Here is a 13,968-nt window from a genome sequence, read left to right as displayed (position 1 = left end):
TCCTTTTAGAAGCCGCTTCTACTTCTTAACGCGCGCACTGTAGCGGCGAATTAATGAACATTCCAAAATACCAATGGGTACCCTTAGTGGTTTCAACTAATTACGACCCACCACATATCAAACAGAAATACCATCAACTAGGCCAAACCCACCGCCAAGGGCGACCTCCCTCTCTCCGGGCAGTACACCCATAAAGACTTCGTCCTCTCCCTCCCACCTTCGACCCCCGACGGCGGCCCTCCTCCTCCGTCTTCAACTAGATTTGTTCCTTCTCTCTTCTTCTACCCATGGGCACCTCTGGGTTGGCTCTAATTTGTTTCAAAATTTGTTCAATTTCATTGTTATCTTGAATTATAAGGTTTTTGCATTCCTAAAATGTTAATGTTATTCTTATTCTTGTACTTGATTAGGAATGATGTGAATTTGAAGAAGAAGTATTCAAGGGTTGAGCCGGATGAGGAAAACTCCAGGATTAATATTGAATGGTTTTAAATTTTTTATTAAATATATTCTGGAGTTTTCTAAAGGTCATAACACACCTTAAAACGGAGAAAAATCAACTTAGATGCAAAAAAATAAAGTTTACTGGGGGTAGTAAAAATTTACTAAAGTTTACTAGAGGTAGTAAACTTCTACTGGGGGTATTAAACTTGAAAAAACAGTATTTCTAAAGGTCATAACACACCTTAAAACGAAGAAAAATCAACTTAGATGCAAAAAAATAAAGTTTACTGGGGGTAGTAAAAATTTACTAAAGTTTACTACCTCTAGTAAACTTCTACTGGGGGTATTAAACTTGAAAACAGTATTTCTAAGGGCCATAACACACCTTAAAACGGAGAAAAATCAACTTAGATGCAAAAAAATAAAGTTTACTGGGGGTAGTAAAAATTTACTAAAGTTTACTACCTCTAGTAAACTTCTACTGGGGGTATTAAACTTGAAAAACAGTATTTCTAAAGGCCATAACACACCTTAAAACGGAGAAAAATCAACTTAGATGCAAAAAAAATAAAATTTACTGGGGGTAGTAAAAATTTACTAAAGTTTACTACCTCTAGTAAACTTCTACTGGGGGTATTAAACTTGAAAAACAGTATTTCTAAATGCCATAACACACCTTAAAACGGAGAAAAATCAACTTAGATGCAAAAAAATAAAGTTTACTGGGGGTAGTACAAATTTAATAAAGTTTACTACCTCTAGTAAACTTCTACTGGTGGTATTAAACTTGAAAAACAGTATTTCTAAAGACCATAACACACCTTAAAACGGAGAAAAATCAACTTAGATGTAAAAAAATAAAGTTTACTGGGGGTAGTAAAAATTTACTAAAGTTTACTACCTCTAGTAAACTTCTACTGGGGGTATTAAACTTGAAAAACAGTATTTCTAAAGGCCATAACACACCTTAAAATGGAGAAAAATCAACTTAGATGCAAAAAATAAAGTTTACTGGGGTTAGTAAATTTTTTACTAAAGTTTACTAGAGGTAGTAAACTTCTATTGGGGGTATTAAACTTGAAAAACAGATTAGAGGTGGATGAGTTCTTGTTTCAGGAAATTTTTGGGCGAGAAAGTGAGGATGCGAGATGGGTGAAATTTTCAGTGAAGGAGCAAGTGAAACGCAAAAGACAAAGATAGGGAGGCTGTCAAATTTGACAGTGTCTCAGCGAAAAAACTCCATACATTAATAGGAAAGGATTTCCATCACAAAATGTTATGGCGGTATGCAATTTTGATATGCAATTTATCTTTGTATGTGCGGGTTGGGAAGTGGCTCATGATACAAGAGTATTACAATCCGTTCTTCGAAATCCTAATATGAACTTTCCTCATCCTCCACCAGGTAATATATTTAATTTTAGTCAAAAATTTCATTTCAATTCATGTTTCAAATGACATTTTCACAAATTTTATTACATGATAATTTTGCAAGAAAATATTATGTTGTGAATTCAGGATATTCCACTCTGCCAGGGTATTTGAGACTTTATAAAGGGCCACCACAACACTTCCAACAATATCGTGGCCGAGAACCAAGAAATAAAAGAGAACTATTTAACCAAGCACACTCTTCACTTAGAGGAGTTATAGAACGCTCATTTGGAGTTTAGAAAAAAATGGAAGATTTTAAAAGACATGCAAGGATATTCATTCGAGAAACAAGTGAAGATTGTCATCGCTACTATGACACTTCATAATTATATCCGAAGATATGCACATCGTGATAGACATTTTGTCCGAGACGAAGAAAGGGAAGGTGGTGGAGATGAGGAAGAAGAAGAAGATGATGATGATGAACAAAATCATCATGGCGTACAAGAAATTGATATATTAAGAGACATGATTGCTCAAAGTTTGATGAATGCACGTGATTAAATATTTATGTATTGACATGATCCTAATCAAAACAAAATTATCAATATCAGAGTATATTGGTTTAAGATAATTTTAAAATTATCTAATATTAATATGCCATATATTTTTAGGCATTGTTTTAAACTAAAATTAACTAAAAATTATCTTACATGTCTAAATTGGTCATTTGAAAAATTAAAGGCATAAGCTAGTTTGAGTTTACCAAACGCTTTGCCATTACTTCTGTCACTAACAGCTACTTATATAAGCCAGTTTACCAAACAGTCTGCAACTTTATTTATCAGCCACTTATTTTCAGAAATCAGCATAAGCTGACTTTTTTTATAAGTCCAGTTGTATCAAACACACCCCTAAAGAGGACATGACACTCAATCATGAACTAAAACATTAAACAGGGAACGGGGATTCAACACCCAATCAGAAGGACAAGAGTTGTTTAAGGCAAACTATAACGGTAAATCTATTCAATTGCCTTGTTTAAAGGAAATTGCACTAATTATTAAGAAGTAACTTTGCAATCCTTATAATTCCTCTTCTGTATTAATTGTTTGTGTATATGCAAATGTGAAACTTGACCTTTGGTTACTGTGACTTATGGAAAATAGAGGCTCAAAGCAAAGAGTTTTAATGGGTAGAATTGGCAATAGAATATTTTGACAGGGTAAGTGTTGACTAACAGTTTCGTAATTTCCTATATATTATACGCCGGTAGTAATTTAAACAGTGTAGTTATAGTATTGCTACAGTACGCGCTGAGGCTACCGTGACGGGCCCGGGCTCTTAATTGGACTGAGTGATTGGGCTTCAGCCTGTTTGGTTATTTGATTGACGCGTGTGGCATTCCTTCTTTGTGTCCATCAAATTTCCACCTCCACGTGGTCGATTCTCTGCTTTCTTCCTCTTCACAACAGAGGATAGGCTGAGAGAGAACAAAGAGAGTAATTCGAGAGGCGATTGAATTCTACACAGTTTCATTGGTGGTTTTAATTGGAGGATTCGATTGAATTTCATTACGTGGAGCTTTTAGGTGATGAAAATGAATCCGGATCCTTGAATTTTGGTAAGGATTTCAGTTTCTTTTTTGAGATTAATGGATCATGAGACAATTTCAATTGTTTTTGTGTTGTTACTTTTAGTTCAATTCCATGTTTCTTCACCTCTCCAGATACTTTTATCCTCTTCTAATGAGGAGAAAAAGAGAAAGTCATCTGAGTTTTATCTTCTACAATCGATATATGTTGTAGCATTTTTTTTCAATTGGGAATTTGAAAATTTGAGCTTAGGTAAGCTTGAATTTTGGGTGTGAAGTTTTAGAATTTACTGATATTTGGTTCCAACTTATCTGAAGGCACTTCAGCCATCAAGCACGCTGGACTAAGTTTATGGTGACCGAATCCAGTATAATGACAGAATACCACATCAAGAATAATTTAGATTGACCGACAGTCGAAGAGGTAATATCTTTCATTTATTTCCCTTCAAAAAAATTTATGTATACATGTTTGCTGATACGTATTATTATGAAGTTGTTATATTCTACTTGAATTGAGTTCTTTTTCGGTTATATGGGGGCTTCATGGTGGGTTATTTATCTATGTTGTTGATTTCATCCTACAGGTTTAATTTTTTCTTCTCATTTATTTATTGGTGATTTATGTTTTGCAGGTTGTTGTGTTTGATAAATTTAGCACTATGATCACGATTACGGAGGTAGGATAACAAACAAAACTCAAATTTAAAGCCATTTGCTCCTTTCTTTGCCCACCTAAATTAAGTGTTTACTTATCAAATGAAATGAATATCATTAACATCTACAATATTATTTCTTTACCGCTTTTTAATTTTTCTTTCTTCAGGTTCTTTGTTTCATTATTATTTGATCTTTATACAGTATCAATTAGCAATTGCATGTTTAATTTCTATGAAATTTTCATTTGTTTTATTTTACAAGAAATAAAGGAGCATGTTCAAAGTTAGAATGAAGTCTCAGTTGATTTAACTAGACGGGTAATTTAATGCTTAGTACTTGAGATTTGTTTATTGCTAAACTCATACTTAGGTTTTGTTTGTGGGTTTGGGAGTTTGAATTGTACCATACAAAAGTTTCAGTCTTGATTTCTAATTGATATTGCAATACTTGCATTAAACTAACTATATATAGGTCAATAATTAGTCTTCATTAATCTCTTGCTCTAAAATTCTTGCAGGGTAGAGATTGCTAAATGCAATCGGCATTCATTTTGTTATGCACATGCTAGGCTTTTTTCTGCTTTGGCACAATTTAAAGAAATTATGAAGCTTAGTTGAGGTCAATTATCCAACTGCTACCTTTTATGAAGCTTAATTAAGGTCATTGTTAACTATTTGCTGTTGTATCTACTACAATATAGAAGTTGTCAAATAATTTTGAGCACTTGAATACAAATGTGTACATAATTGCAGACAAGCTTTTGCAATATAGGATCCTTTGTATGAATTGTATCTAAAGTTTTTTTCCATATCCCTTTTAATGTAATAAACAATATTATACAATAGATTAAACAACTTCTGTTTTCATAACTGAAATTGCCAAGCAATTTTTCATTTTGTTCTATATTTTAGTCTATGATAAGTTTTTTTTTAATCCGCAAAGCCGCAGTAAAGCGCGGTCATGTTGACTAGTTAATGTTCATAAGATAGAAGTAACGACTTTCCTTTCTAGAGTTCCAAAATATGTGAAACAAACACAGCTTTAGAGTTTTTAAATTTTACCCATTGCAACGTAAAGTTAATCTTTGATTTTGATTTTGCACTTTTACATTTTTCTTCTTAATCCTTAACTAGAATTAATGTTAATTCAGTTAACAACGTACGTGGAAACTAGCTAAGTACACGAAAAACAGTCTAATGCATAAAATGGACTGCTCTAATATGTCTGTACCCAAATAAATGGATCCACATCCAAAAATATAGAAGACGAATGGATCTGACTATGATGCACACGTGTTTATGTACCTTACTACTTCAAGGAAATTTAGGGTTAGATCAATCGATCTCTGTCAATTTTTCTTATCTCTGAAAATGACTTCCATGGAAGAAGAAAGAAGAATGCAAAGTCAACTTAGATCACTTAATCCTGTACGTAATCTGTTTTAGTGGACTTAGTTCAGTGACTATCCTCAATGGATCAGAAATCAAAATCAATCCGACCACCCCTTTGCTATATCAACGTAACGTTCAACGTTGTTTTCCAAAGATGAACACGATTGAAATAGACAAAATGCATGTATAGTGCAAGTCTACAACGAAAGTGATAATAGTGAAGTAATCAAATGAGCACGAAATGTCAACACTTCTCGATAAGAAATTAGGAATAATATATGCTTTAGGAAAGTTATGGATTGAGAAAAGTTATGATAGCTGAGTCCAATGATCAAAACATAGCTACGGGGAAAGATTCAGATGGTTGAGTCAAATTTGGGGAACAATCTCATGGTACATGTAAGGGCCTCAATAGTCTAAGACTCGCAACATTTTCCTCTCTTTCCCTTGATAGCATGATGCTATGAACTCTGCCACCAACTTTAATAATTTATCGTCTACAACTAGGAAAACTATGATGTACAACAACAATTATATTGCTTGGTCGTTAATTCCAATTCGTTTGGTAACTTACATAATTTCACCTGCCGACACTGAACATCAAATCTTATAATTTAAATAAAGTAACCACTAATCAGAACAACTAATTCGTTGCAGTTTGAAAAAAAAGGAAATCCAGCTAGCCCTTTTGGCTCAGCTAGCATTGCTCTTATTATAGAGTACATATTATGATAAAGTACACTTGACAAGTCTCATTCCTATGGATCAGGGAAGCTTTCCAAGCCAGTGGCAGCAAGTTTGTTAGCAAGAGCCAGCGCGTTACTGGTGAAACGAGTTGCTCTCAAAACCCGACTCTGAAGCGATTTGATTTGTTTTCCTCTCTGATCCTCCTCAAAACCGTCCAGGCATGTATTTCCGTCAGTAAGAGCGGCGCTCAGCCATGTGTTAAGGTTCCCCATTTGCGTGACGAATGTAGTTCTGCTCAGCTTTCTTAGTACACCAAGCGATTTGTGAAGCTCATCGATTGCATTGCCGAAACACTCGATGCAATCGGATAGAGCAGCTCCACTCTTTCCCTTCATGCCGTTCTTTTGCTTCTTGAGTGTGACCAAGTACCCAGCAACGTTTTTGGTCTCTCCCAATGTCACCGAAACCCCAGCTCTAGCCCACCGGCTGGGGCTCTTCTTTGCTATGCTCGAAAACGATGCTAGCGAGTGGATGCATAGGTCACGGTACCTTGTCACGCTGCAGGCGTCTTCGACATAGCTACGATCCGCATTTCCTGCTGCCAAGGAAGTTGGAATGATCAGAAATGCAAAAAAGAATGCCGGAAAGATATTAGCGTATGCCATCTTTTGGAAAATGTAGTATTGGGAGAGTTGGATCCCTAGAAGAAGATGAAATTGAGAACCATTGAGAAATGAAATTGAGAAATTCTATCTGAATGTGTGGAAGGTCCAGGGCTATGGAGGTGGTGTTATAAAGGGTTTAAGGGTGAGAAGCTTTTTTGTGGAAGGTTTGGTTTGGCTTGCTACATAGGCATGAGGCCGGTGAGTTCAATAAAGACTGGGAAAAAGTGGAGGTTGAAATGGTGAAAAACATGTGAAGGACAGGTGAATAAGTTGTTCTTTTATCATTTGCAATTTTGGTGCAAGGATATTGTCTTGTACTTAGTATTGAGATGGGGATCATTGATGACCATCTTGGCTTGTTCTTGCCATACACAGCACCATAGGAATTATGTGATCATATATTACTCACAACAAACCGGAGATCTACTAATTAAACTTGGTTTATTGTACGTTCTCCGAGTTAAAGTTTCAATTTCTTACCTAATTATACGTTTTCCGGCAAGTTGAAGAGGTTGCAAAAAGTTTTAATCGCTTTGCACTATCCATGTATTTTGTTTTCTCATGAAGTTCCTTACGAGCAATTTAATTAACAAACATCTCATGTCAATCATGTCTCGTACTTTAAATCGAAAAATAAAAGAGGGAAATCATCGTATCTTGAGAAACATCAAACACGGACTCTTCATAAAGTTACCACCAAGAAGAGTACTCGGAAACTAATTAAGGTTCATGCATGGGTATGGATCATCAATGACGTGGTCCATGGGCAATTACTTGTTCTAGAAATGGAAGAAAACAAGCTAATTAAGAAAGATCGACCCAAGCTAATTAAGAAAACAGCTCAGGTTAATGAGAGGTTGACGACCACCTGTCTTCTTCTTTTTTTGGTCAATGACCCCCTCTGTCAGAAAAGCTCCTTTTCACCTTCTCCATCCTTGGTCTCATGCATGCATGCACGGTTTTACCTACTGCTTTGGCTGTTGATTTAGCCGTGTCCTCCATTGTTTCTTTCCTCTCCGGCCGGCCTGTTCCCGAAGCTCTTGCTCGATCAGCGCCTCGTTCACCTTTTGACCTTTTTTCCAGCTCCACCACCGCCTCTGGGACTGCTAGGTTGATCGACTCTTGCTTCATCGATCATCACTACGTACTGCTAGATCCCCTAAAACTTCATCACCCACACACCACAGTCCACAAATCGATCTATATAATATACCCACATGGCATTCCCTTGGGAATAAGGTACGTAGCAAAGAGATGCATGTTACCACGTACAATGCCAATGACAAGAAACTCATATTAGTGACTACACATTTACGAAAATTGTTCGAAAATTGTTGTTAAACTCGCTAAGAATCGATAATCATATCCTATGTAGCACGGATACGGACATGAGTGTCTGTATTGGACACAATTCGATACGCGGACACAGTACATGAAATTTTTATTAGACACGGACACATTAATTATAATTATATTTAAATTATTTAATATATAAATATACATATTTATATCTTATTGACAATATATAAAAACAATATTATTGTAGGAAATTATTGTAATTTATAACGCATTAACCTAATGCTATCAATATCATTGAAGTGATTAGCCGTGTTAATATTATCAAAGAAAAGATATCATGCTTTTGGGTTTGAACTCCTTGTCTAATCTTAACATTGTTAACGACCTCATATCCTCAAGATATCTATTATTGTACAACCTATTGCCAAGCCAATTTCATCTGACGAGCTACTCCTTCCCCATTTTTATCATCTTGTTTATAAGTTATAATCTCTATAAAAAAAACTTGAACAAATGTGGGCCTGAATCTTTGTAAAGCAACTAGGGCTCATTAGGTTGATTCGTGAAAAGGCCCAGATACCGAGACAATGAGCTAGGGTATTAAACACTTAAGAGACATGTTTATAGTCGCTGAAGACAGAGTTTTGGAGGCAGCAACACTACTCTCTGAATACTCACAGCCATCTCTCCTCCTCAATTCTCTAATGGCTCCTTTCAGGATATCATTATCTTCTTCCTCCCATCCTCATTCATACATCGCCTCTTGTTCCCTTGCAACTTTACATGTTGTATCGGCCATTTTTATGATGCATTGGTTTTTCCAAGTCTTGAGCTTTTGTTGGTTTTTGACTCTGGGTTTTACTGATTGCTTGGTGTTTGTTTTGTTGTGTGGAAAGCAGTAATCATCAATACCAGGTTGTGGGGAGAGCTCTCCCAACTGAGATCAAAGAAGTTTTGGGGAAATGCTTATTCGCGTGTCCGGTTATGTGTCCGGTCAGGAGACACATATGTTGACACCGTGTCCAAACTTAGTAGTTAGTACGCGTGTCCAGCGTATCCGGGCGTATTCGTGTCCGTATCCGTGTCAGACACGCGATATGCGGGTAAAGAGGCGTGTCCATGCTACTGTTGGAAAAATGGTTGGAAAAACCATTTAAAACCAAATTTTAATTGATTAATTAAATTAAGTTAAACTTATAATTAATCAAAGATGAACATAGATTTGAGTTCTCCATAATGAGGGCTACAAGATCATATGTTTCTTTGTGTAATTTAGTTTGTGGGTGAATAAGAAATTGTCACTCAAAGATGGCTGCTTAGAATTAGGGAAAGGTATTTGTCCCACATTGGAAAAGAGAAGTGTTGAAAAGACTTTATATAGAATCCATTGTGTATGGATTGTAAAGTGTGTAAGCCCCCTTAAACCCTCTCGCGCACGCGCAGGGGGGGTGCAAATCCTAGGTCGCAAGGGAAACTCGTGTATGCCCGTGCGACCTGCGGACACGAATGCAACACCGAATTGAGGGTCGGAACGCAGATTCTTTTTGCATTTCTGAAAATTCGGTTTTGACTTTTCAAATTCTCTTGACTGTTCAAATTCTTCTTTTGTAACAACTGAGTTATTGTGTGTTATGGAGAATTATAACAGAATTGAAATCAATGTTTGTAACATATATAACTCATATATGTTATGATTTTTTGATTTCTATAACATCCATCTTATTAATTGCTGATTGCAAATCCTCACAGTATAAATAGCCACCATCCTTTCATTGTAAAATCATCTCATTCGAAACACATTTCTCTCCCACTCTCAAAGTTCTTAGTTCTTCTATGGTGATAGATAGAGGTACATTTCGAGTTCGTTGAGGGTTCTAGTTAGTAGTGCAACTTTCTAGAATTGTTTAGTCGTTATATCCTGGGAGACAAACGCCAAGCATCCTTGCACCGGTAGAGGAGGCGTAAACGGCTTAAGGACAGTGTGGTATCACACACGTCTCGACTAGTTCTTCCATCACAAATCGTTCGGTATTTTTGTTGAATTTCTTTTCGTGTTCTTGATTTCTGATTTATAATTATTTATAATTCAACTTATTAAATTATGTATGCAATATATCACTGTTTTTTACAACAATCTTAAGACGTTTAATTTTGATATTTCTTATATAATTTGTATTCGATATTTATCTGAATTTTTTCAAGTAAACTTACACCTTGTGTGTGTGTTTCAGTTTCTAAAAATGACTAACGGAGAAAATTCCGGAAATGGCAAGGGACCTTTGGTGTCAACTGTGCCTACTGCTCCCGTTGTACCTGTCTCAGTATCCCATGGGGAAAAACCTGAGAAGTTCAACGGTTTGCATTTCAAAGAGGCGATCAAGCAAAGATTGCTGTTGTGAATGCATGGAATAATTCTTACTACTTATGTAGGAATTATATCATGAATGGTCTAGCCGACTCATTGTACAATGTGTACATTAGCATGGGAACGGCAAAGGAGCTATGAGAATCCTTGGAGAAAAAATATAAAACCGAGGATGCCGGCGCCAGGAAGTTTATCGTGGGCCGCTTCCTTGATTATAAAATGGTGGATTCCAAAACTGTAATGAGTCAATTCTCTGAGATTCAGCTAATCCTGCATGAGATTCACGCTGAAGGAATGCAACTAGGTGAAAGTTTTCAAGTGGCATGTGCTATTGAAAAGTTACCACCTGCTTGGAAGGACTTCAAGAATTATTTGAAGCACAAGCGGAAGGAAATGACTATGGAGGATCTAGAGGTTAGACTTCGCATTAAGGAAGACAACCGAGGATCCGAAAAGAAAGCATGGATCAATGATGTCTCTGCAAGGCAAACATGATGGAACATGGTCAAGGTTCCAAAAACAAGAAAGGCAAGTATCATGGGTCCAAACTGGGGCCGAAAGGAGGCATCTCCAAGAAGCCAAGGTTTGAAGGCAAGTGCTACAACTGTGACAAGACTGGTCACAAGTCTGTGGACTGCAACAAACCAAAGAGGAACAAAAAGAGAGAGGCAAACCTGATTGAAGCCGTCACTCAGGAGGTTGCAGACATGAACCACTGTTGTATGATATCAGATGATAACATGGAAAAAGTCAGTGATTATGACTGGGGACTAAATGACTTAGAGCTATGGTATGACCAAACCAAGTTTTTGGATTGATCTGTAGAACAGAACTGAAATTATCGAATAAATTGATGTATGTTCTTAAGGGTTTTATGAGTATAAAACTCCGTGTTGACAAATGTGTTTTGTCTGAAATTGACATAGAGCCATGGGTGGTAGATTGTTTATTGTCAAAAACTAGTTATTACACCTATATGAGTCTTCCTAATTTATGGTAGTGAAGAATATAATATATGTCAATTAACATGCACAAGTGTGAACTTGTGTAGAGACAAAACTGATTAGATCATCTTCCAAAGTATTGAAAGAAACAATGAACCCCTTGATCTGATTCATACAGATGTGTGTGATTTAAAATCTACGGTATCTAGAGGGAATAATAAATACTTTATTACCTTCATAGATGATAGCACGAAATATTGCTATGTGTATTTGCTAAAATGCAAAAGTGAGGCCATAGAGAAATTCATTCTCTATAAAAAATGAGGTTGAGAATCAACTCAACAAGAAAATTAAGGCACTAAGAAGTGACCGAGGGGGTGAGTATGAATTGCCATTTGCTGAGATTTGTGCTCAGAATGGGATTATACATCAAAGGACTGCTCCATACTCACCACAATCTAATGGTGTAGCAGAACGCAAAAATCGTACTCTAAAGGATATGATGAATGCTATGCTACTCAGTTCTGGGATGCCACCCAACATGTGGGGAGACGCGATTCTCACGGCAAATTACCTTTTAAATAAGGTGCCCAAAAAGAAAGAAGAGAAAACTCCATATGAGTTATGGAAATGGAGAAAACCATCCTACAAATATTTAAAAGTTTGGGGATGTTTGGCCAAAGTGGAAATTCCTAAGCCTAAAAAGGTGAAGAATTGGCCTAAAACAGTGATTGCATCTTTATTGGATATGCACATAACAGTTCGGCTTATCGATTCCTAGCCCACGATTCGAATATTCCTGAAATTCATAAGGATACGATAATGGAATCGAGAAATGCATCTTTCTTTGAAAATGTATTTCCACGGAAGTCTAGAGAGGAATTTAATTCTTCTAAACGGGCACGTGAAGACAACCGAGCCGAAACTGATGATGCTCAGGATCAAGAATCTGAGTCGAAGTCCGAATCTGAGTCTGAGGTTGAACCTAGACGAAGTAAAAGGGCAAGGACCGCAAAGTCCTATGGACCTGACTTCTTGTCATATATGGTTGAAGGTGATCCCCGCACCTTCAAAGAGGCAGTTAGCTCTATTAATGGTCATCTATGGAAAGAAGCAATCAAAAGTGAGGTTGACTCCATCATGCAAAATCACACTTGGGAATTAGTGGATTTGCCACCTGGATGTAAGCCTTTGACTTCCAAGTGGATTTTCAAAACGAAATTAAAAGTTGATGGGTCAATAGACAAGTACAAGGCTAGACTTGTTATTAAAGGCTATAGGCAAAATGAGGGTTTGGTTTATTTTGACACTTATTCTCCTGTGACGAGAATAACATCCATACGGATGGTACTTGCAAGTGCAGCGTTGCACAAACTTGAAGTACACCAAATGGATGTAAAGACGGCTTTCCTAAATGGAGATGTAGAAGAAGAAATCTACATGGAACAACCAGAAGGTTTTTCTGCTCCTTCTCAGAGTAAGAAGGTGTGCAGATTGGTTAAGTCATTATATGGCTTAAAACAAGCACCAAAACAATGGCATGAGAAATTTGATAATGCCATGATCACCAGTGGATTTAGAATAAATGAAGGTGATAAGTGTGTATATATCAAAGACACTGAAAATGGATACATCATTTTATGTCTGTATGTGGATGATATGCTTATCGGTGGGAGCAACGATAAGATGATCAAGTCTACTAAAGACATGTTGAATTCTAAGTTTGACATGAAAGACTTGGGACTTGCTGATGTCATTTTAGGAATTAAAATTACGAGAACATGAGAAGGGCTAGTGTTGAGTCAAACACACTATGTGGACAATATTCTTGGGAATTTTGACAAGGAAGGTTATGGAATTGTCAGAACTCCTGTAGATTTGAATCTACATTTGTCCAAGAATAAAGGTGAAAGTGTTTCTCAATTAGAGTATTCAAGAATAATTGGGAGTCTAATGTACTTAACAAGTTGTACAAGATCTAGCTTATGCGGTTCATAAGCTAAGTAGGTACACGAGTAATCCTGGAGCTATGCATTGGCAAGCGATTGGAAGAGTACTCAAATACCTAAGGTATACTCGTACCTACGGGTTGCACTACACATCATACCCAGCTGTTATAGAAGGGTTCACTGATGCGAACTGGATATCTGACATGAAAGACTCAAAGTCTACTAGCGGATATGTATTTACGCTAGGGGGTGCAGCCGTGTCCTGGAAGTCCTCAAAACAAACAGTTATAACTAGATCCACAATGGAGTCTGAGTTTGTAGCACTAGAAAAATGTGGGGAGGAAGCAGAATGGCTACGCCAGTTCATAGAGGACATTCCTAGATGGACAAGACTTGTGCCTGCGATTGGTATACATTGTGATAGTCAATCTGCAATTAGCAGGGCACAGAGTAAGATGTATAATGGTAAGTCTAGACACATTCGTCGAAGACATAATACCATTAGACAACTACTCTCAACTGGAGTTATCTCTATAGACTATATAAAGTCTAAGGATAATATTGTTGATCCTTTAACTAAAGGGTTAAACAGAGAG

General features: G+C 36.7%; 1 protein-coding gene across 1 annotated transcript; it reads right to left on the bottom strand.

Moving 5' to 3' along the window:
• Window positions 1-6,070: 6,070 nt before the first annotated feature.
• On the bottom strand, window positions 6,071-6,888 carry LOC126784537 (pectinesterase inhibitor 6-like). The gene has a single exon (XM_050510001.1). It carries the CDS (start codon window positions 6,813-6,815, stop codon window positions 6,222-6,224), a length of 594 nt encoding a protein of 197 aa, XP_050365958.1. The 5' UTR covers window positions 6,816-6,888; the 3' UTR covers window positions 6,071-6,221.
• Window positions 6,889-13,968: the final 7,080 nt, after the last annotated feature.

Source organism: Argentina anserina, chromosome 2, assembly GCF_933775445.1.
Source record: "Argentina anserina chromosome 2, drPotAnse1.1, whole genome shotgun sequence".
NCBI lineage: Eukaryota > Viridiplantae > Streptophyta > Magnoliopsida > Rosales > Rosaceae > Argentina > Argentina anserina.
Note: the sequence above shows the minus strand (reverse complement) of the source record. Positions and strands in the feature narration are given on the sequence as shown.